Source organism: Prunus mume, linkage group LG5 (genome assembly GCF_029339155.1).
Source record: "Prunus mume cultivar Tortuosa linkage group LG5, ASM2933915v1, whole genome shotgun sequence".
Classification (NCBI taxonomy): Eukaryota; Viridiplantae; Streptophyta; class Magnoliopsida; order Rosales; family Rosaceae; genus Prunus; species Prunus mume.
The window spans coordinates 24581662-24604519 of NC_142702.1; the positions used below are offsets into that span (position 1 = coordinate 24581662).

At 37.5% G+C, this 22858-nt stretch overlaps 5 protein-coding genes and 1 non-coding gene across 6 annotated transcripts; 1 reads left to right on the forward strand and 5 right to left on the reverse strand.

Annotated features, from left to right (window-relative positions):
• Positions 1–3586: 3586 nt before the first annotated feature.
• LOC103332394 (transcription factor GTE6) lies at positions 3587–7424 on the reverse strand. Its single transcript, XM_008235131.3, has 9 exons — positions 7225–7424; positions 7014–7139; positions 6473–6670; positions 6064–6141; positions 5075–5299; positions 4819–4917; positions 4650–4708; positions 4268–4418; positions 3587–4150 (listed from the first exon to the last, which is right to left on the reverse strand). Exons 2-9 carry the CDS (start codon positions 7137–7139, stop codon positions 3923–3925), a joined length of 1164 nt encoding a protein of 387 aa, XP_008233353.1. The 5' UTR covers positions 7225–7424; the 3' UTR covers positions 3587–3922.
• A 936-nt stretch (positions 7425–8360) lies between these two features.
• On the reverse strand, positions 8361–10293 carry LOC103332496 (transcription factor GTE1-like). Its single transcript, XM_089052964.1, has 5 exons — positions 10003–10293; positions 9531–9743; positions 9385–9462; positions 8688–8906; positions 8361–8533 (listed from the first exon to the last, which is right to left on the reverse strand). The coding sequence occupies exons 1-5, from the start codon at positions 10159–10161 to the stop codon at positions 8483–8485; spliced, it is 720 nt and encodes a 239-aa protein (XP_088909090.1). The 5' UTR covers positions 10162–10293; the 3' UTR covers positions 8361–8482.
• A 1616-nt stretch (positions 10294–11909) lies between these two features.
• LOC103332395 (uncharacterized) lies at positions 11910–12921 on the reverse strand. The gene has a single exon (XM_008235132.2). The coding sequence runs from the start codon at positions 12800–12802 to the stop codon at positions 12107–12109; it is 696 nt and encodes a 231-aa protein (XP_008233354.2). The 5' UTR covers positions 12803–12921; the 3' UTR covers positions 11910–12106.
• Positions 12922–16074: 3153 nt separating this feature from the next.
• On the reverse strand, positions 16075–16146 carry TRNAP-AGG (transfer RNA proline (anticodon AGG)). The gene has a single exon. It is a non-coding gene; the product is annotated as a tRNA-Pro (tRNA).
• A 104-nt stretch (positions 16147–16250) lies between these two features.
• LOC103332397 (uncharacterized) lies at positions 16251–18254 on the forward strand. The gene is given in 3 exon segments (XM_008235134.2): positions 16251–16409; positions 17436–17609; positions 17612–18254. Coding segments are annotated over 3 exon segments (723 nt in total). The 5' UTR covers positions 16251–16336; the 3' UTR covers positions 18088–18254.
• Positions 18255–19970: 1716 nt separating this feature from the next.
• On the reverse strand, positions 19971–22800 carry LOC103332399 (elongation factor 1-alpha-like). Its single transcript, XM_008235135.2, has 3 exons — positions 22664–22800; positions 21254–21723; positions 19971–21155 (listed from the first exon to the last, which is right to left on the reverse strand). Exons 2-3 carry the CDS (start codon positions 21713–21715, stop codon positions 20274–20276), a joined length of 1344 nt encoding a protein of 447 aa, XP_008233357.2. The 5' UTR covers positions 21716–21723; positions 22664–22800; the 3' UTR covers positions 19971–20273.
• Positions 22801–22858: the final 58 nt, after the last annotated feature.

A 22858-nucleotide genomic window follows, 5' to 3' on the forward strand; every position in this document is an offset into this window, starting at 1 on the left:
ACCTATTTCACCAAACCCAGAAGAAATGCCTATACTCGCCCCAAACCCAATGCCTCTGCTTTTTCAAGGTTCTACCATTCCGAGTGGTATCCGTGGTGACCCAAACCCAAATAGAGTCTTCTTCGTGTCATACAATTATGTAAACACAAACCAAGATGCTTTTGTCCCTGATATGGCTTTAGACACATCCACACTACATATGGGTATAAGGGTTTCTTTGAACTTTTTTTACATACGTCGAAACGCAGCTGTGGGAGTCTTACTGCCATTAGCGTTCAATCAGATTGTTCGGGCCGAACATAATTTTGGCCTGAACACGATCCTTGCTCCATTAGAGACCATATCATGTTTCTTGCCCAATCAGAATTCCACCATATTCATAAGCTTTTTAAGAGGTTACTCAATTCCAAAACAGCTTCTTTATGACTTTCTTTCAAGGTATTTGATTTTTCTTGAGTTTTCTGTTTCTCGATGTTTCCCTCTTTTAGGCCGAGGCGGCCGACAAAATGAACTTTTGGTCCTTCTTTAATTGAGGGTAGGGCGTGCCCCCACCAAGCCACGAATTACTTGAATGGAATGTGAGTATATGATGCTACCGAAATCTTACTTTAATCAAACGATTGTTCGGCCGAACAAGGAACCTCTTCACGACCTACGTTCTTTCACTAAATGATGTGGAGTGGGTGGATATGAAGATTGAAGGTGAAATGTAATGAAACGAAGAACTCGTGCGTAAAGTAAAAGTTGCTTGAATTTATATATAATTGAAAGACAAGTGCGGAAAGTAAAGTGTGTAAAGTAAAGTGCGTAAAATAAAGAATGTAAAGACGAGTGCGTAATGTAAATTGCGTAAATTTAATAATTGAAATTCGAGTGCTTAAAGTAAAGTGTGAAAAGTAAACTAGATTACGAAGAACAGTAACGATTAAGCGAAGACATGAATTGAAAGAATTGCAATTAAAATACAATTGAAAAACAAGAATAAGAATGTAAAGGCATAATTGAAATCTACGGAAACTAGAGTGAAAAAAAAAAAAAAAAAGGTTATGGCTATATTATGTTACTCCTATGATAGAAATTGAAGAGAATGTAAAATGACAAGTTGTGTGTTGTGTCGAGGGTTCTCTCTTTCATATGTTTGGTATTTATGGGGGTTTCGGTGCATCTCAATTTGATCGGTCATCAATTGGCCTTCAAATTAATCATAATTGCTCCAGAATATCTTCAATCCCTTGTCTCATGCATGTGATTTAATGTGAATAATAATATTTGATTGGATTTTCCTTCCATCTTGAGCTCTCCCACAATAACTTCAGTTGACCATTAAGCTAGCATAATTCCTTCTATATTTGAATTGTAACCTATGAGAAAATCCTCATACGGATTATCTCTCTTCTTATTTAAGCATTGGCTGATTTTATGTATTCGGCCGCTTTTAGTCTTTCGACCGTATCTACATTTTCGGCCGCATATAGGCTTTCGACCGTTTTTATGCTCCCGGCTAGATTGGTGTATTCCACCACATTTAGATATTCTACTATATTTATGATTTTGAGCTTCTATCCGACCTAATTGACTAGGCCCATTGAAATATAGCTTGGGCTCACTATTAGTTTAATTATCGGATCTTGGGCCTGACCCGGTCAAATTTCAACTAGGCCCAAACACTCACAAAAAGTCTTAATAGGGTGAGCGCAATAAATGATAAGATTTGTGTTGGTGCTAAAAACTAGACAGGTAGTAATGAGACCAACTTAAAGTTGAACTGGATGTTGAAGGTGATGACCCTCAGTATGTGAGAGCATTCGGCAGGCAAATAAACATGCATGCAAAAGACAAATGTACGTGGTTCACCCGAATAATGGGCTACATCCATAAAGAAATATGTTCTCATTATGATAATGTGTACACATTGTACATGGGATTAGACCCAAAGAGAAGAGGAAGAATGCCGAAGACTGAAGGCCGAAGGATCTAGCTGAAGACCAAGGATCTGTGAGCCAGCAAATGGGCTCTTAGGTCAGTCTATGGGGGCCCAGTGAGCCATATAGAGCCCCAGTAACTTGCCAAGCTCTCTGTCCTTCTTTGGGCTAAAAGGAACCAAAAATGAGCTAGGGACGACATCATAGCTTCGTTAAATTTCATAGAGATTGGCTTGCAGCCCACTACTAATGACACTGATATTATCCCCAACTTAACCACCTACAAAGTCTAGTAGGTATGGATTTTTATCACAAAAGGCATCGGTGATATTAATAGTGGAACCATTCATTATATACTGTATTTTATTTAATCAAGTTTCCGATATGGGACTTATATTCTTCAACAAACTCAACATACCAAAACCATTTATCTGAACTTTCATGCTCGTATCTCAGAAATAGAGATAGTTGACTTCTTTACCCGGTAAGTATATGGTATATTGAAAAGGAAAAAAATTATGTGTTTATTTTTAATTATAAATCTCTGTTAAAAAAAATTCAATTATAATTTTGGGAATTTCACTAAAACACCCAAAATGGGGGTTGAAATTATAAAAAAAACACAAACACTATTTAAACATAGAAACACACCCAAAACCCATCATTACACACACTCAAAACTCATTTATAAACACACCAAAAAAGTTGACTTTGGGGTTGATTTTGGGTGTGTTTCTATGTAAATAGTGTTTGGATTTTTTTATAAATACATGCCTAGGATTTGGTTTTTTTATAAATTTGTATATAATTTTTGTTGTTTTATTTGTTCTCTAATTAAAGATCCCTTCCTCATTGCAGGACCTTTTCTGTTCTTGTTGAAAGCATCGACATCCAAAAGGTACAGCCCTACCAAATTTCTCTACATGCAAATCTGATTTTGGGGTCTGCATCATCCGTTGCAGTGGTACTTGGCGCAAGCAACAGACAAAAAATGCTTATCATAAATGGAAAAGTAGTCGTCGCAAAGCCCTTTCTTTAGAACCATCATCTTGTAATATGTTTTTTCAAAATTTTCAGTGTTATCTGTAATTCAGCCTATGTGCAGGAAAAGAAAATGTGTGTTGTACTGATATGCAAAGAAAACTATAATTTATCTGGGGTATACTTCAAGAACCCCTCATTTGTGGGAAAAGAAAATGAACACAAGTAATGCCCCAGGTACAAACCAATTACAAACCAATCCTGAGGTATACCCCAGGTACCAAAACTAAAAATAAGCTGCGCGACTGCAACTTTTATATCATTTCAGAATAAAGATTCAATTAAGTTAAAATTGATAAAAGCAGGATGCATGTGGATCTGCACGTTTGAGACGACACATTTCACAGTAGAAGAGAGGCCGGACTGGTAGATTGCAATCCGTTGTTTTCTCCGGAATAATAACACGGTCAATATGTTGCAGCACTTGACACCTTGGGTCCACACACTGCAGATAACATATACCTGAATTAGGCATGGCCCAATACTTTGTAAGTTGATCTAGGGAGGATTCAAATGACCTATCTAGAATCACTCCCAAACGAGCTCTTAGTGTTTATCATGCTCATCTTAACATCATTTGCGTGTTAAAAATTATATCGAAATCAACATGGTACACATTCTACTACTATTGAAGTTAGCTGGCCTCACATTTTGAAATAATCGTAATTTCGACATTGGAATTAGATTAGACAACTTAAAAGCCAAAAGGAAAATTAGAAAGACTCAAAAAAGATAAACTAAATAGATAGACACTAATTTTGACTATTTAAGCTTAGTGTGCTAAAGAAGATCTCCTAGTCTACAATTTGCTGTAAATCTGGCAACCAGTGCAGAGCACCACCATCAGAGGCAGACTTTGGTTATTGTATTGAGAAACAGCACCTATAACACGATTGCCTTCACAATTTTCCCAAACATACAACCTAATGCTCTCCCGTGGCATGAGTCACACGACATGATCAAGGAGATGGCTTTTTATTCTTTTTCTTGGCAGTTTTGACGATGGCATCAGAAATCTCTCTTTTTCGCTTATTTGTAGCATTGGTGAGATTGTTATTAGTTTTGTTGCCGCTGTTGTGGTTATTAGTGTTGGTATGGGTGTTGACGCCCATGCTCGCCGAACTCTTGCCTTGAGCTTCTAGAGCATCCTTCACAAAAAACTTCAACCTCCACAAGGTAGACTCAGTCTGCAAAAGATTATTTATCGCAGTCAACAACAATTCGTTACCCAGCAATGTAGGTATAAGAACAGGAAATCTGAACAAAGGAGAAGTTAGAGAATGATCAATGATGAAAATGATTACCTGAGCATCAATGTCAAGGTCCACCTCATCAGCAGTAGCCTGGAAACCTGGATTATTTTGTGCAACAATATCTAATGCCATGCTGAGATCCTCAGGCGACAATCTGGTAAGGGCTACCCCAAGTTTTCTCTTCTCTTCAGTCGACATTTTTCTGAAACAATGTTCTCAAGATAAGATATGGTTGCTGGAGAAGCATTCATATGCAACTCTATTCATGCACAAAAACACACAGAGTCGCTCTTTCTATCCACATGCACTCACACATGGCCATAGCATGCATACACACATCAATAATACAGATTTTACAAATAAATTTTTATTTCATTGCATCAACATGTAGATGTAAAACATATTAAACTAAGATACAATGTTACTGAACAACCTGCACTTCTGAACAACCATTTCTCGGAGTTCTTCCAAATGCATATCAACCTCATAAAGCTGAAAACAAGAGATCATAACGGAGTCCATTATAAGTTTAGTCTTTAAAATAAACTATATCCATTCAATGTTAATCATATGTATAAGAAGGTTGTTGATTTCTAAAACACCTCGTTACTTAAATCTCTAGCCATTTTGGCACGAGCAGCCTCTTCAGCAAGCTGCATTTTTAACTGTGCTTCAGCCTCCTCCTCTTCTAGCCTTTTTTCCTGCACGTATATTGCTTTGAAGTCATAAATCAGCAACAACAAAAAAGTTAAACAAGATGCTTTAGTTTATCTCCATATACCAAACAAACAACATTACTGAACCCCATATCACATTACACTATCTGTTCAAGAAAGAGCACATCATGCTGGGATATACCTCTTCAGTAACTTTAGGAAGAAGCTGCAGCCACTTCTCCTCAAATTTCGCCAGCAAAGTTTTGGCCATAACATGAACATCACTTCTCTCGTCATTATATTTCATCGCGTTTTTGAAGACTAACCTCACATCAGCACATATCTCCCGAACGTTTTTATATCCAGTACCATCCTTGGCCTCCATTTGGTTTTTAATTGTACTGAAGTCCATTGGCTTGTCAATAACCTAGAACATAACGTGAAACATATTATTTGTACACATATGCGGAAGGAAAGTGTATTTGGATTGAGAAAAAGAGGGAAACATTAGATAGGCTGAATTTTGAAATGCTTCTCATTTGGATTATGAAATGTGAAGGAAAATGGAAAGAAGAAAAGAAAACTTTGAGCCCTCACTCTCTCCAAAACTGTTCCAAATAAAAATAAAAATAAAGCAAAACTAAGCCTCATCTTTTCTCTCATGTCATTTCTCCTCTCTCCTATCGTACTAAAATTGCCAAACACACTGGAAATATTATACAAGGAGCAAGAAGGCAATAAACAACAAGCAGACGGAAGTCAGTAGATAGGATCTTTAATAACAAAGTCACAGCATGCAGGGGAACTAGCATAGTTAATAATTATTGTGGAAGGGTTTGAAACCCAAAATTCATGCATCGGATGAATCTAGCCTTTTACTACTGACCACTCATGCATAGCCCAACAACTGGGCCAAGAGACCATTGGCAAGATATGAACCAATATAAGGTCACTATTTGATGCCTTAAAACATACTGAGTCCCCAAAACATCCAAGACACTGATCACAAATCTTCGTGGGGCTAGATAACATTATTATTTACTGGATTATTATTAAATTCAAACCCATAAGTTCTTTGTTAGACATGATACATGAAAATGCATGAACTCTTCCTGGGCGTATCCATGCCAAACCTATGAAGACTGTATTAAGATCTCATACTCGACATCTACAGGTTGCAATAAACTTTACCTTGTAATAGTCATGTAAACCAAGACCTTCTACATCTACAGGTTGCAAAAAGGGCCATGCCCACTTGTGTTGTGTAATCTGACAGCCAAAGTATACATCAGAAAATTAACTTGAAACCCACTGATCAGAAACTCCACACAAACACACATACACTACTTTTAGATAAAAGCATTTATTTAAGGGTCCCAAGACAGTACATATAATCATGTTACAGTGCAAATGAATGAGACTAAGATGATAATCCTGCTTCCAACATAGAAGAGATGTTTTCAACAGCACATCAATTTGTACTAACATAAATATTTTAAAGAAACAAAACTAAAAAGGAAAAATCAGTTCTTGAGATCTCTAACAGGAATCATACACACACGTGCGGAAAACATAACAAGATGGGTAATGAAATTATTGCCTGACGCAATATTGTGCCAAAATGGCGCATAAGTTCTTGCATTCTCTTTGCAGAAGCTGCTTCCCTACATGCTGCATCCTGCTGCTGCTTCTTCATACTTGGGATATGTTTGTCTTTATCCTTCACGGTTGAGCTACTTTTACATGCATTCGGCTGTTTTTTACTCGACTGCTCTATCTCATTCACTCTTTGCTCAAGCTGCAAAACCCAGAAGAAATATGGTACTAAGAACATTATAAAATATTAAATGTCTGTACCTTCACAAACAACTACCAATTTAAGTTCAACCCAACAAATACAATCATAGAAGCATCTTTAAACTTGAAAATCAACATGATTTCTACCAAGTATCATAACACATCAGTATCTAATTAACATATCGAGCGGCCCCAAAAAAGTTGGATGTATAGCTCCAACAATCACTCATCATAAATTGGTAAATTTGCGATTATGAAGACAATCTTACATGGGTAGTGTGAAACATGTTAATGTGTTATATGCCATGATCAGAATGAAACAAAAGGAGAGAACTTTCGATTACCTTATCAACTTTTACGAAAATTTCATCAACCCGATGCTTGAAAGACTCTGCTTCTGCACCATTGTCAGTAAAATTTACAGCTCCACCATATATGGCATCTAAAATTGGTGCCTCCATTTGCTCCATCTGTTGGAAAAGACAGATATAAAGGTCATGTTGTGTCACTAAATTAGTATAATTGCTTAAACCATGAAAAGTTGAAAACACGAACCAGTACGTAGGAAAATAAAACTTCGCTACAGAGATGAAGACGGAGCTGAAATTGGGTTTGGAGAGAGAGAGAGATAGAGAGAAAGAGAGAAAGAGAGCCTGGGTGTATAAGAAGAAGGTTTCTGCTGCGAAGCGAAGCTACGGCGGCGTCCGCTTTGTTTCACCCTCGTTCGTTTGGATGGTTAAAAAGTCGGTTCCTCGTTTACTTTCTTAGCTTTTTAAATTTTCTCATAAAAACGGTTTTTTTGTTTGGGTTAAAAACATACATCAATAAATAAGGGTAAAATTAGATTAGATCAAACGGGCATAGTGAAAATGCAAATTTTTTTAATGAAAAATTCTATTATTATCTTAATGTAGAATGATAAATAAAATAAAATAATTCCAATTATTTTATTTAAAAAAAATGAATTCCTTTTTCATGTCCAAATGTTAGCTACTAACCTAGAGTGATTAGAGCTTAAAATGTGGTTTTGCTCTTAAAATGCGGTTTTGCTCTTAAAATGCGGTTTTGCAACATTACATTAGTGGTGCAAACATGCTCCGTCACAATAATCGTTCAAGGCTAACTTTAAAGAATAAAATATTAGGGTTACGCCGTCCTTCAGTTAATTATATTTTTTATGCCATATTTATTTATTTTGTAATGAGTATTAAAATTATTGTGATTCCTGATATCTTGTATATTTAGTAGTAATTTTTCGTTTCTTTTATAAATGTTAGTAGAAGTTTCAAATTTAAATATGTCCCTCATTCATTAAAATTATCATTTTCCTTTTTTGTTTATATCCATATAATAATTGAATATATTTAATAGATTAAACTTCAGGTAATGTGTTGCTGCTGTACCTGTAACTTGCTATTTAGTGTGTTTATCATGCTCATCTTAACTCCAATTGTATGTGAAAAATTATATCCAAATCGACATGCTACACATTTTGAGATAATTATAATCTCAACATTTGAATATTAGATTAGACAACTTAACAGCCAAAAGGAAAATTAGATAGACCCAAAAAAGATAAAATAATTAGATAGACACACCAATGTTGACTATTTAAGCTTAATGTCCATACACACTTTGATTATAAAACATAAATAATAATAATAATAAGTTTAGTGTGACGAAGTTCTCGCGTTGCATAACCTTCTTATTAACTTCGTTAAAAAAAAAAATACTTCACCGGGAAAAAAATAATTGTAGAAAAGAATATAAAAGCCCAAGAAAAATAAATTATTTTAAAAAACTCTTCAGCAAGCTACATTTTCACATTGCTGCTGCATGCGTCCCCCAGTCCTAGCCATCTTTCCTGCAAGTGAAGTTATAAATCAGAGAAGAAATAGTTAAACAAGATGCTTTAATTTATCTCTATATACCAAACCAAACAAACAACATTACTGAACCTCAAATCCTATAGACTATATCAATTCAAGAAAGAGCACATCATGTTGGAATATATGTACCTCTTCAATAACAACTTCAGGAAGAAGCTCCAGCCACTTCTCCTCAAATTTCTCCCGCAAAGTTTTGGCTATAACATGAACATCATGTCTCTCATCATTATATTTCATCGCGTTTTCGAAAACGAGCCTCATATCTGCACACATCTCCCGAACGTTTTTATATCCGTTGGCTTTCATTCGATTATCAATTGTTCCGAAATCCATTGGCTTCTCAATAACCTAGAACATAATGCGTAACAGATTATTTTTGTACACATATATGGAAGAGAAGTGTGTTTGGATTGAGAAAAGATAGCTAGAGTAACTTTTGAAATTTTTCTCATTTGGATTATCTAAGAGAAGAAAACTTTGAAGCCTCACTTTCTCTCCAGAAGTGGAGATAGTACAATTGTGATATTCAGAGAATGTGCTTACTCAAAGATTTTCTCTCTGTTTCTTTCCTCTCTATCCAAATAAGAAATAAGCAACACTAAGCTTCATCTTTTCTTTCATGTATTTTCTCTTCTCTCCTAGATGGTAACTAAAATTGCCAAACACATTGGAAACTTTCAACTGGGGAGAGAAAAAAAATTCCATTGAATAAGAGTCATTGGATCATCAATGAAAACATCATAAACATCTTTTCGCAGAAGAACACGAATTAATACTTAGAATACCAGCCAGAATATAGAGTTGAAGAAGACGTAATAAACTTTACCTTGTAATAGTCATGTAAACCAAGACGTTCTGCATCTACACGGCAAGCAAAGACCCATGCGTACTGATGTTTTCTAATCTGATAGCCAAAGTACATATACATCAGAAACTCCACATAAACACACACAAGGGGAGCCATGAACTTACCTCACGAAATATTGAGCCAAAGAGGCGCATAAGTCCTTGCATTCTCTTCTCAGCAGCTGCTTCCCAAGCATCCTGCTGCTGCTTCTTCTTAATAATTTGGATATCCAGCTGCTGCTTCTTCAAAATACTTTGGATATTTTTCTCTTTGTGCTTCACAGCTGAGCTACTTTCAGCCGTACTCGACAGCTCTATCGCATCGACTCTTTGCCGAAGCTGCGAAATCCAGCAGAAAAATGTGATACCAAGAACAATAATATAAAATTATAATAATGTTATAGATGTATGGACCTTCAAACAACTACCAATTTAAGTTAAACCCAAAAAATACGATCACATAAGCATCTTTAAACTGATAATCAGCATGAAATAAAAAGCTGACAAATTTTACATTGGTAGTGTGAAATTATGTAACATGTTAATGCGTGTATCTGCCATGATCAGAATCAAACAAAAGGAGAGAACTTTCGATTACCTTTTCAACTTTTACGGAAATGTTATCAACCCGATGCTTGAAAGACTCTGGTTTTGCATAATTGTTTGGAGAATTGACGGAACTTTCAGTATGTATGTCATTGTCAACCTCCATTTGATCCAATTTTGCAAAGACTGAGTCAATGGCATCTGTCTCCATTTGATCTATCCGTTGCAATTTGCAAAAGACTGATATGACGGTGATGTTTTGCCACCAAATTAGTATAATTTCTTAAACCGTGAAAAGTTGAAAACACGAACCAATACGTAGGAAAAGAAGACTTTGCTGCAGAGACGAAGACACAGCTGAAATTGGGTTTGGGGAGGGAGAGAGTCTAGGTATATATATATCTAAGGAGGTGATAAAACCCTAACCTAATTAGGATTCCTTAATTACCACTTAATACATGTTTATTTAGTTTTCTTCTTTACTAAGGAATCTTATTCCTTCCAACTTAAGGGCTTGTGATGTGTATTCTCTCCCTCATGGCTACTTCGTCTACCTTCTCTTCCTCCTCCCTCCTCGGCTGCGAAGCGAAGCTATCCACCAGCCCTGGCTCAGGGTCGAGAACTGAGGGGGCACAAAAAAAAAACTAAGTCTTCTATCTTTCTTGTTCATTTTGAAGAGAATGAATTTTGCAGTTTTGATTTTGTGAAGAGGTATAACAAATCAAATTGAATTTCATTAATAATAATTGGTGGAAGTTCATGTTGTACCCTCTCAAATAGAATGCAAGATCATTGATGGTCAAGTTTGCTCTGAAAGATATATATGTATGCAAAACAAGAAAGTAACACCTATAGTAATGTTTTTAGTAGCACTACTCTTTTTTTCTAAGAACTTCCGAAATTAAAATCTGCACCTTATTGATTAAAAATACAATTGCTTTATTTTCATTGTTTTAATCCACTTAATAATGAAATATATTTAACTGATTAAACTGCCGGTAATGTGATACTATTTTGCCTATAACTTGATAATTAGTGTGCTGAGAAGAGAAGGAGAGAGAAAACGCTTTAGATCTGGGGTTTTTTTTTCCAAAGATCCGACGCAAAGAGAGAGAGAGTGAGAGAGTCGCTTTAGATTGAGGGGGATTTCCTTGGATCCCGTCGGATCTTCAGTGTTTTCAGCTTTTGGTGGACTTATGTCGATCTATTCTTTCTGGACTTTATGGTAGATTCACTGCTCATTGGTGCGTTGAGACGATAGAGTAACTAAGTGACACTCTCTATGTCATGCGGTTAGTTTTCCTTTTGCTGGCATTGTTTTAGTTGTTCAATAAAGTCCAAAACCTCTATAAGTTTTGTGTTTTTCTCTTATGATTCCATAAACTTGGTTGAATTTGCTCGGTGTTCTTAGTATCTTTATGAGAGTCTTGATGTTTAGCGGCTAGCTTTTGTCCTTAATGTCATTGGATTAGATTTAGGGAAATTATGGCGATTGAGAGAGATTATAGAAAAGTTATTTTCGAGAGTGATTCTTTCTAAATCGTTTCAACTTTTTAGCTGACTTAGGTCACTGGGAAAGTTTTACCCATGTCTGCCATATTGTTATTGGGATGGCTCTCTTTACAGTCTATATCATTTGTACTATTATTCCTATTTATCTAATAAAATTATATCGCATTTTTTATAATTTTAAAAAAAACTTGCTAACTTAGTGTTTGTCATGCTCATCTTAACTTCATTTGTGTGTAAAAAATACTATTGAAATCAACATGATACACCCTCATTCTACTACTATTGTAGAAGGTAGATGGCCTCACATTTTGAAAAAAAATTGTAATTTCAACGTTTGAACTAGATCCGACAACTCAACGGCCAAAAAGAAAATTAGATAGACCCTCAAAAAAGATTATATAATTAGATAGACACACCAATTCTGACTATTTAAGCTTAGACCATACGTGACCAAGGAAATTATCATTCCTATTTGTTTATTTTTTTATATATAAATAAATAAAAACTTAGTCTATACATCACCAAGCAAAAATATCATTGTAAAAAAATAAAAATAGCAAGAAAAAAGTACACAAAATGAATAAACGGAAAAATCCTCCAAGTGTGAAATGAAGGACTAAGTCCACGCGCGGGAATGGTGTTTTTTACACGGGCTTTGGTGACGGAATGCAACCAAACGACGCCTTAACCAACGCACTCACGAGGTGGGCCCTGCACCTGAGAGGCCGAAGCAGGCCCTTGTGGTGGGCCCCACCGCCATCGGCGGGTGCAGCGGCAACCAGTTCGGTTCCATTAGCGACCGGGAACATCGGCTTCGGGACCCGCCGGCTCTGCCTCCTCTTGATATCACGGAGCTCCATTTTGGGCTGGGGCTTGACCAGCGACCCGATCAGAACCATCTTATGCTTGCGGGACCTGCTGCTCTGGTACCGGCAGCTCCCGGTGGCCGGTGAGCTGGGCTTGAACGGCGAGGATATGGCCAGATCGAGGGCCGATCGGAAGCTGTGGGACCTCTTGAAGGAGTTGGTTTTGAAGAGGAAGAGGCCGTTTCGTGGGTCCCTCTGGACCAATTTAGGCTGCTTTGGGTTTTGGGGGGCATCGTAGGCGATCGTTTTGCCGCAGAAGACGATAGCGTCGAGCGTGGGGCCCACTGCGGAAGAGTCAGGTTCGAAATCCGGGTCGACGAGGAACTCGAAGAAGCTTTCCGGGGTGTCCGGGTATTGGCTGGGAGACGGCGAGTAGTTGTCGTAGTCGTCGTTGTTGAGGGAGAAGTCGCAGAAGGAGAGGGTGTCGTCAGTGTCGTCCATTTGTGGGACTGCGTTGTTTTTTATGTCGTCCATTTTTTTTCTTAAGGGAGAGAAGAAATGAATGAGGTGGTGTGAGAAAGAGGATGAGGAAGTGGGTTTTATATATGGTTGATTGGTGTTTGGAGGAGGAGGATGTTGAAAATTAGTGAGAGGAAGAAAGAGAGGAGGGTGGTTCCTTAAGCAAGGTAATTAGCATAATTAATTACTTAATTAGCTGAGGATTTCTAGAAGTGAGTGACTGTGAGAGAGAGAGAGGGAGGAAAAGTTTGCGTGGGTGGGGCTAAGGCTTCTGGAAGGAGGGAAAATCAAATACAAATATAGCTGACAAAGTGAATAGGAGCTACTAGAAGAGTGCACCTGAGTCAGCTAGAATCTTTTTTCCTTTTTACCAATAAATAAATAAGATAACGTGGAATTGTAATTTCATTTGCGGAATGGATTGCAATTTTTTTTTGGTTTGTTGTGGGAAATTTATGCTCTTCAAAGTTACACCTATAGGTTTTTAATTTTTGGTGGGATAAGGATGAAATGTCCTATGCATTATATATATTCGAGTTAAAATGTGACATGAGTTACAAATTTCCAATTATAATTTAACTTTTATAACAAATTTGTTTTTTGGTCGAAGTTCTCCTTCATTGCAATCTCTCAAAAGGACAGAAAACAATACAAACAAAGTCGGGCAAAAATACTGACTAAAAAACTAACAAGAAACAAATATGAACAAATCTAGCTAAAACCATCACAGTATAGCATGAAGATCATGTTCCGAGTAAAAAAACTAAAACGGCAAAAGCCCACATAAAGGCATTTAGCCCATGTAAAGGCATATAGCCCACAATGAGGCATTACGCTCACATTCGGCATAAAATAAAACACCGGAAACCTAGCCGCCACAACCAAAGGGAAACTTTAAGCCGCCACCAACAAAGAGAAACTCCATGACTGTAGATGGACAAACCACCAATCACCACCATGAAGAACAGAACACTCGTACATCAGCAAACCAAGTCAAATATCCCTCAAAACATAGCCTACCCAAGATTCACTAACATAACCAGAATTAACTCAACCAATACATCCAAAAGACAATGACCAACAAAAAAATGAATGAAAAAACCCATTTCACAGCCAAGAGAAAAAGACCCAAGAATTAACTTTTATAACATGTTACAATTTATTAGACGATATTTTCTATTCAATTTGTCACATGACTACGAACTCCAATTAAAACATCTATCAAAGCTCTCCATCATTAGGAGGAGAATAAAGATTGGCCATAAAATAAGGATCAATCTTGTTTAATGATCCAAATGGGAAGTTTGGCAAAAGGACATTTTTTTACCAATGAAGGAAACATCACCTTGCCTAATTTCTTGTGCTCATTGCCCTTTCCAATCATTTCATCACTGCCCTTTCCAATCATTTCATCACGGTAATCATACTTAAAGAAAACATTATAGAAATATTGAGTAATTCTTTAAAACATAGTACAAGCTATAGGAAGAGAGGATTTCACACATACACACACACACACTACTACCAAAGTGTCGTGGGTATTCGAACTTAAGATCTACGATATGCAAATCAAGGTTATCTTCTTCTAGGCTAGATCTCGTTGGCAAATAACGAGTAATTTTATGTCTAATAACAAGGGCAGTGGGGGTGATCGCCTTCACTTGCCTTCACTTCCCTTGTTGCATATTCACCAAAGATCATATGTGTTCTTGACTCATACCTTTAAGATTCATTCATGAATTATAGTGAGAAAAATCAGTCCAGTTGAATGTTGTTTAGCAATTTGATAATCATTTGTGTATTTACTGAAAATTGTGTTTTTATTTATATATGTAACCACAATTTTAAGATGAGAGTTTCAAGTTTGATTGATTTTTTTTTTTTTTTAACGAATGATCCTTAAGATAAAAACATAACTTTTAAGATAAACTCAGTGACTAAACGACGTAATTAACTGAAGTGACCATTGTGTTAGGCTTCTTCCACTTTCTTTATGTTATTGTTTTTTCTTATCAACTTATAGATTGATTTCGGGGCAGTTTTACAAAAGGTTTAACCACTAACCATGGAACTAATTCACACAAAATAATTACTAATAGAATAGAACCCAAAAAATATGTAGATTGATAAAATTTGTTATGTACATGACGAAGCTTCAAGCTAGGAACCAAAACCAATAAACAAATTTAATTATCAGCCGCCCAAATAAGACCTAAATCTCACACAGTGACACGTGGCACACACCCAAGAGTCGCCTTGGCCAACGCGCTCAACAGGTGGGATGGACACCTCAGCTGCCTCATCAGACCCCAGTGCCCTTTCCCGGACCCACTCTTTCCACCGACTACAGCCGATTGCTCCCCACCGTTTATCACCGGGAACATGGGCGCCGGAGCGCGCCGACTCTGCCGCTTCCTTATCTCACTCAAGTCCATCTCCGGCTGGTACTTCACCAACCCTATCAACACCTTGTGCTTCCGCGAATTGCTCGATGGCGACCGGCATTTCCCGGTTGCCGGTACCGGATCCGAACGAGCTGGAGAGGCAGAGGCCTGTGAGAATCTGAGAGACTCGGATCTGGAGAAAAAAGGGTTCTTGATTTGAGGCTCTGGGGTTGGAAGGGTGATGGGTTTTGAGCAAAGTATGGACTTTCCGCAGAAAACGACGTCCATGGGGAGATACCCACAGATTGGGTCGACGCAGAATTCAAAGAAGTCTGCTGGGTCAGAAGAAGGAGAGGCTTTTGGGGTTTCTACTGATTCATCACCATCATCATCGAGTAATAGATCACAAAGGGAGAGTGCATCTTCTTCAACCCCTTCTTGTTGTTGTTGTTGTTGTTCAAAATCAGAGAAGTTTTCCATTTTGATGATTTGGGTTGGGATGAAATTGATGCTCGTTGCTTACTGCTGTTGGTGTTTGATAATTGGGACAGAGGTTATATATATATATATGGATGGATCATGGATGGAGTGAGAAAGTGGGCCTTCCTTCTAGAAATGGAGGGGGGTGGTGGCAACGTGGCGTTGTGGCGTTGTTGTTGATGGTTTTAAAATTGTGAAGCTTCTGGATGAACTAGGAAGAGGTAGTAGAAAATTGATTGAAAAAACAAGACCAACTGGAAGTCTGCATTTGGAAGAGCAGTCAAAGTAGAAAAAGGTTAAACAAAGAGATGGGATGAATGGAGCTGAGGAGGGGTTCATCTAGAAACACTAGAACAAAATGGTGGGTGCGTGAAGAAAACGAAACCTGAGCCTAGAAACCAAACCAAAAAAAAAAAAAGACATGGGGCATTCCGAGAATTGAACTCGGGACCTCTCGCACCCTAAGCGAGAATCATACCACTAGACCAAATGCCCGCTGTTGTTCTATTGGCTAACTTTATTAACTATATATGTATTTGTATGGAGGGTTTTTTAATTTTTAATTTTTTTTGAGGAATCAATTTTTTTAATTTTTTTATGGGTCGAAATTTGAGGAATCAATGTTAAACCCTGAAAATTGGTTTTTGTGTGCAGCTGAGAATTAGAGTGGAGAAGTGGAGCAAAAATGACGAGGGCGGCACTCTTTCACTTACTGCGATCACAGTCCAAGCAGCTCGCATCCTCAAACTTCCTTTCAGGTTCTTCTTCATTCCTTCCTTATATGTTGGCTTAATTTCTCTATCTATTGGGGTTTAGGGTTTAAGATCTCTCTATCTGTCTACCCCTGGTTTTCATTTTTCATTCCAAAATTGTCGAAATGATTGTAAAATATTAAGAATCGAATTGACCAATTCACAAGTGTTACAACAAGAAGCTCAATTTACCCAATTTCTTTATTTTCATTTCAATAACGGTTTGCACAGAGACCATATTCTGGATCTTCTACTTCGGTGAATAATTTGGCACTTTTGGCTTAGCTTCTGGTTTAGGCAAACTCGGTTTGGCAAAAAGGATGTGCCTTTGGTCTCCTTCAGCCTTGCCTCAACCCTGTAGCTGTTGTAAACTTGTTGATAGAAAAACATCTTTCTTTGCACTCAAATGGTGCTTCACTATTGTTCTTGGAAACCCTTTTTCCAAAATCAATTAAGAATGTCTTTTTTTCCCTTAAACGATATTGTTTTCTGGCAATTGGACAATTTTCTTGGGCTAGAGGCCAAGAATCAAATTTTGCTCTTCCGAGCATAATTAACTGTTTTGTAGTGTATAACTGCTAACACACTGTTTTGGATATGGTAACTGTAAATGATGCTCTAGAAACAATCTTCAGTCTCCTAACTTTTTCTCCTAGTGTAGCAACGACTTAGTTTAGTTTTCGGTTTCATGTTATGATCATAGTTATTAATCTACTCTCTTTTCTTTTGATTGAAGCTTATGTGCATTCGTTGTCGCATTTTGAAATTATATTTGATATGCCAAAATTGTAGCATCTGTTTTTGCTAGCCTACTGTTCAACCCATGAGATTCCAATGTCTTTTTTCAGTAATTTGCATTGTCCTTAACTTGTGTCTACCTGTAAATCCCACTCTCTCTGCCCTTTCCTATTTTTTTTCTATAGCCCCCTCTTCTTGTTTTTTCAACTTTTTTTGTTCTGAATTCTTTTGCTATCCGAAATTCCATTTTCCGTCTACTTCTTATACCTACATTTGTTACTATTATTGGTTCAGGTTATCAACCTTGTAGGTCTGGAGCCTTGGCACTTGGCCTGAACACCAAACCCTGTTTCAACTCTGGCTTTGATATCAATGCTTCCCAGAAAAGATGGGCTTCTCATGCCACAACAAAAGAGGATGATGGGAAAATCAGCATTGGACCACGTAGAGGCGGCGAAGTTGGGGAAGATGGAAAGACTCTGGGGTTGTCTACTATGGTCCGATCTCATCTACTATCAAGAAAGTGAAACTTCTCTCGCTTTCAACCTGCTGCCTTTCTGTCTCTTTAGGCCCGGTGATAACCTTTATGACATCTCCGGGTATGAATGTGATCTTGAAAGGTGCTGTGGCATCTTCAGTGATATTCTTGAGTGCTTCTACCACAGCTGCCCTTCACTGGTTCGTGACCCCATACATCCACAAGCTGAGATGGAAGCCTGGTTCAGACAGTTTTGAGGTGGAAATGTTGTCATGGCTTGCAACATACATTCCAAGGACCATTAAGTTTTCTGATATCCGGCCAGCAGAAACCAATAGGCCTTTTGTGACTTTTAAGGCCAATGGAAACTTTTACTTCGTCGACCCTGATCATTGCCATAACAAGGCTTTGCTAGCAAGACTGACTCCACAGAAAGCAACTCAGGAATCAGCTTTTAAGAATTTATGATCATTTGATGCTGAGTTCTCAGAAGTTTTGCTCTTGGTGGCTGAATTATGTTATAGAAATCATGTAGTGCAATGAGCCTTGGCGGCTTCTACTTGTTTTTTCATCTGTTTATGCATGAGACACCAGTTTCAGGTTTTTTGATAAAGAAATAATTAATGTTTGGGAAATATGACCCTCCATATCCCTAATTTGGAGTATTGCATGATGTTCTTTTGTGAGGATTAGTGCTGCATGGCTATGGTTTCAAACTGTTAAAACCACATTAACAGTTAGAAACTTAATGAATGGTCTATATTCTTTGCTTAATAACACAAGCATCTCATATTTTTAGTCCATCTGACAAAAGAAAATTTCTCATATAGCTAGTATCTGTGCATATGTGCTTGATATGTTTTGTTTTATTCGTCATTTCAAGTTATCTGTGCATGGCAAACCAGATTTCTCTTACATTGCCAATGTGGGGCTTCAAGCATGAGATTGGGGTCATATCAAGAAATTATACCAAGCATGAAGCTATCTCTTGTTACTGTCATACTTCGAAACGCAAATTCTGTAAACATATCAACAATGATAAGGTTTTTTGATGGCCTCGAAGAAAATTCCAACCAACTATACTTGAAAATTGTTGAAAACCACAATCAATATAATTTTTCGTGACAAGCCCCCCATATTTCACAATTCTAATGGAAGTAGAAACAATTTTTTTACTAGTTCAAAACAAAGTAATTTAAGATGATAAATAATTACCACTTAATCAATGGAGTTAGGAAGAGGCCAGATTCTGAAACTCCTTACAAATGGAGATCATCCAGTGCATGGATTTTGTGGCTTTCAAACCCTTTACAATGATTATGAATGAAAATTGTGAAGGCAATAATAAATATATATTTTTTAAATACACAATATATTGAGGGACAGAGAACAGAACATAAGATTTCAACTTTTTATGCGACGTATTGATTTGAGATTCTGTGCAATTCAATGTAGAGATGATTTAACATCAAGAGAGCATTGCCAATTCTTGGCTTGGAGGTTGAACAAATCAATAAAAGAAATAGTAAAACATCAAAATATTGAAAGAAATCTTTAACCATTTTATATGAAATACTCTTTTTCTCTTGATTCACTCAAGAATTAGTGCAACCGACTCTGATGAAACGAGAACCATATAAGAGAGCTTTTGCCACCTTTGTACCTTTTGCACATGGAAACCTTCCACACCAAGCGAAAAGAAAAACTTTTGCACAGAAGAAATGAACATATAATTAGAGAAACACATTAGCCTTTATGATGATTATACTTCATGACTTTTATAATTGGTGAATATACATTTTAGTTTCCTCCAACATCTTATATAAGACTTGATTCCACATATGTAATTAGTGTGTACCTAAGTATTTTCAAATGCTCAAATCTGCTCATGTATTTATGGTTTATTATCATGAGCAAGCAGACATGTTCCTACTAAATTGAAACCAATGAGATTTGTGCACATAACAAACATGAAACTTATTATCATGAGAAAGTAGCTGTTTGTCATACCTCACACATATTCAAATGTTCCCATACCTATGGTTTACTCATACTTAAAAAAACTAAAAGAGTAAACAAAAACGCCATGGCAGAGGCTAGGGAAGGGAAAGGTGGAAAAAGAGACGAGGAACATAATTATCTTCCAATTTTTCATTTCTTAAAATTGCATAACCAAGTTTTTAACAAGTTTTTTTTTTTTCCTTTTTCCATTTAAGTCTCAAAACAAGTTTAAGCTAGACCTTAAATTTGGGAATGAAACAAGTAGAAAAGTGACCTTAACCAAAAAAAAAAGTAGAAAAAAAAAATCTTGTAATCAGAAATATAATGAAACCACTCAAAATTTGACGCAATTATGAGTCAATACTAATTATATATATTTTTTTAAAGGTAACAAGATCCGAGCAAAGTATAGCAACAAATTCTAAACACACCACAACTGACACGAATTAAAACCACAAAACAAAACAGCAAAACGACGCCAGATTATAACCCCGCCACCGCCGATCGAGCACCCAGTTCTGCGAACAGCAGCCAAGAGACGACGGAGGAGACTTGAAATTATAACCAACAAGACAGACGACACCTAAGCACCTACCAGAAAAACTAGTAGCAACAACCCATGCTTTATTGTAACCCTTCTCAAAGCGCACAATTCACTTCTTCTTTGCTGCAGATTTGGTCACCTTGGCTCCACTTGGATCCTTCTTCTCCACACTCTTGATCACTCCCACAGCAACAGTCTGTCGCATGTCCCGGACAGCGAAACGACCAAGTGGGGGATACTCGGAGAAGGTCTCCACCACCATTGGCTTGGTAGGAATCATCTTAACAAATCCAGCATCACCATTCTTCAAAAACTTGGGCTCCTTCTCGAGCTCCTTGCCGGATCGTCTGTCAATCTTGGTTAGAATCTCATTGAACTTGACTGCAATGTGGGAGGTGTGGCAATCCAGCACAGGGGCATAGCCATTTCCAATCTGGCCGGGGTGGTTCATGATGATTACTTGGGAAGTGAAGTTGGCTGCCTCCCTGGCTGGATCCTCCTTAGAATTCGAGGCAACAAAACCACGCTTGAGATCCTTGACTGCGACATTCTTCACGTTGAAGCCAACATTGTCTCCTGGAAGAGCCTCCGTAAGAGCTTCATGGTGCATCTCCACAGACTTAACTTCAGTTGTCAGTCCAGAAGGGCCAAAGGTCACAACCATACCAGGCTTGATGATACCAGTTTCAACACGTCCAACAGGGACGGTACCAATGCCACCAATCTTGTAGACATCCTGAAGTGGGAGGCGGAGGGGCTTGTCTGTGGGCCTCTTGGGCTCATTGATCAAGTCAAGGGCCTCAAGAAGGGTAGGACCCTTGTACCAGTCAAGGTTGGTAGACCTCTCAATCATGTTGTCACCCTCAAACCCAGAGATAGGAACAAAGGGGATCTTGTCTGGGTTGTAGCCAACCTTCTTCAGATAGGATGAGACTTCCTTAATAATTTCATCATACCTTGCCTTCGAGTACTTTGGAGTGGTAGCATCCATCTGTGAACAAAAGCAATTGATGTTAAATTATTGATCACAACAAAGTAAAATTTAAATCAAATATAACAACGTACTAAAGCAAGATGTCCCAAAGGTACCTTGTTGCAGCAGCAAATCATTTGCTTAACACCAAGGGTGAAAGCTAGGAGAGCATGCTCACGAGTCTGACCGTCCTTGGAAATACCAGCTTCAAAACCTCCAGTGGTGGAGTCAATAATGAGGACAGCACAGTCAGCCTGGGAAGTTCCAGTAATCATGTTCTTAATGAAGTCACGATGTCCTGGAGCATCAATGACAGTGCAGTAGTACTTGTTAGTTTCAAACTTCCAGAGGGCAATATCAATGGTAATACCACGTTCACGCTCAGCCTTGAGCTTGTCAAGCACCCAGGCATACTTGAATGATCTCTTGTTCATCTCAGCTGCCTCCTTCTCGAACCTCTCAATCACACGCTTGTCAATACCTCCAAGCTTGTAGATCAAATGGCCAGTGGTGGTAGACTTCCCAGAGTCGACATGGCCAATGACCACAATGTTAATGTGAATCTTTTCTTTTCCCATTATAAAAGCTGTTCATGAATTAAGAGAAGAAGAAAGAAAAATGTAAGAGTCACAAATTACAGAAAAAAGCCACCACTGATAAAAAAACTTCAATGACAAAGCAAGGTAGGCCTGAAAACCATATCAATATCAAAATACAAATTTATCACCACAAAGGAAATCACTACAGTAAATTAACCGAAGCCAGTTGCATTGGTTAACAGAGCAAACATTTTAAGAACAGAATTTAAATAATAAAAAAGATTTACGAAAAACTTAAGCAGAGTCAGTCAGACATCCTAGCAGATTAAAATTGAATTTAGGATCGCAAAAAATTTAATTGTCAGTAGAAACAATCAATAAGATTCAGCAGATTAAAACTGAAACAGAGTACGTAAAAAAATCGTATTTGGCAAACAATTGTAAATCAACCAAATCCAATTGCACTGGTTTGCGAAGAAAAAACAAAACGACGAATGACAAAAACCTGAAGCAGAGTTGGTAAATCTAAGTAGATTAAAATCAAAATTGAGAACACAAAATTTCACCAATGTAAAACAGATCAGATATACTAAAAGAACATGTACGACAGAAAAAACCAGCGGCAAAGGAAGGCCCATTGATAAAACATGTGCAGTCCTCCTCAAAAGAGTCGGATCTACTACTTAAAAAAATATTACAGAACAAAACATGCAAACAAAACACGCTCACAGACGATCAAAAGCAGAATTCAGAGTTTGATTATTAAGATCAACCATAACGAAATCAGATCCACAACACAAAATCTAAAATCCAAATCACTAATTAGCAATAGCATTCCAACACTAACCAAAACACAAAGATTCAAAGCAGAAACCGATTTCAAGATCAGAAACGAACGTATAAAAATAACGAGAGAGATTGCTAACGACGATCAAATGCCATTGATATTAGACGCATAGCAAAGAGGAAAAGGAGAGAGAATCGAACCTGGAGAGAGATCGCTGCGCTAAAACCCTAGCGACGAGAGAGTGATAGTGACGGTGAAAGAGGCACAGATGCAGAGGCGTGAGAAGTGAATAGGGTTTCAGTGTGTTTATATAACAGAGCAATTTCTCCGTGTTTACGAACATGCCCTCGGCACCAGCAATATTATGACGGTGGCGTCCTTGAGTTTAAAAAAAA

Coding starts and splice junctions, on each gene's coding strand:
- LOC103332394 (XM_008235131.3), bottom strand. CDS start 7,139: ATGGAGCAAATGGAGGCACCAATTTTAGATGCCATATATGGTGGAGCT. Junction 6,671..7,013: donor TTTTCGTAAAAGTTGATAAG/GTAATCGAAAGT, acceptor TGGGTTTTGCAG/CTTGAGCAAAGAGTGAATGA. Junction 5,300..6,063: donor GTTTACATGACTATTACAAG/GTAAAGTTTATT, acceptor GTTATGTTCTAG/GTTATTGACAAGCCAATGGA.
- LOC103332496 (XM_089052964.1), bottom strand. CDS start 10,161: ATGGAGACAGATGCCATTGACTCAGTCTTTGCAAAATTGGATCAAATG. Junction 8,907..9,384: donor GTTTACATGACTATTACAAG/GTAAAGTTTATT, acceptor ATTATGTTCTAG/GTTATTGAGAAGCCAATGGA. Junction 8,534..8,687: donor CTGAAGTTGTTATTGAAGAG/GTACATATATTC, acceptor CTTCACTTGCAG/GAAAGATGGCTAGGACTGGG.
- LOC103332395 (XM_008235132.2), bottom strand. CDS start 12,802: ATGGACGACATAAAAAACAACGCAGTCCCACAAATGGACGACACTGAC.
- LOC103332399 (XM_008235135.2), bottom strand. CDS start 21,715: ATGGGAAAAGAAAAGATTCACATTAACATTGTGGTCATTGGCCATGTC. Junction 21,156..21,253: donor TGATTTGCTGCTGCAACAAG/GTACCTTTGGGA, acceptor TTTTGTTCACAG/ATGGATGCTACCACTCCAAA.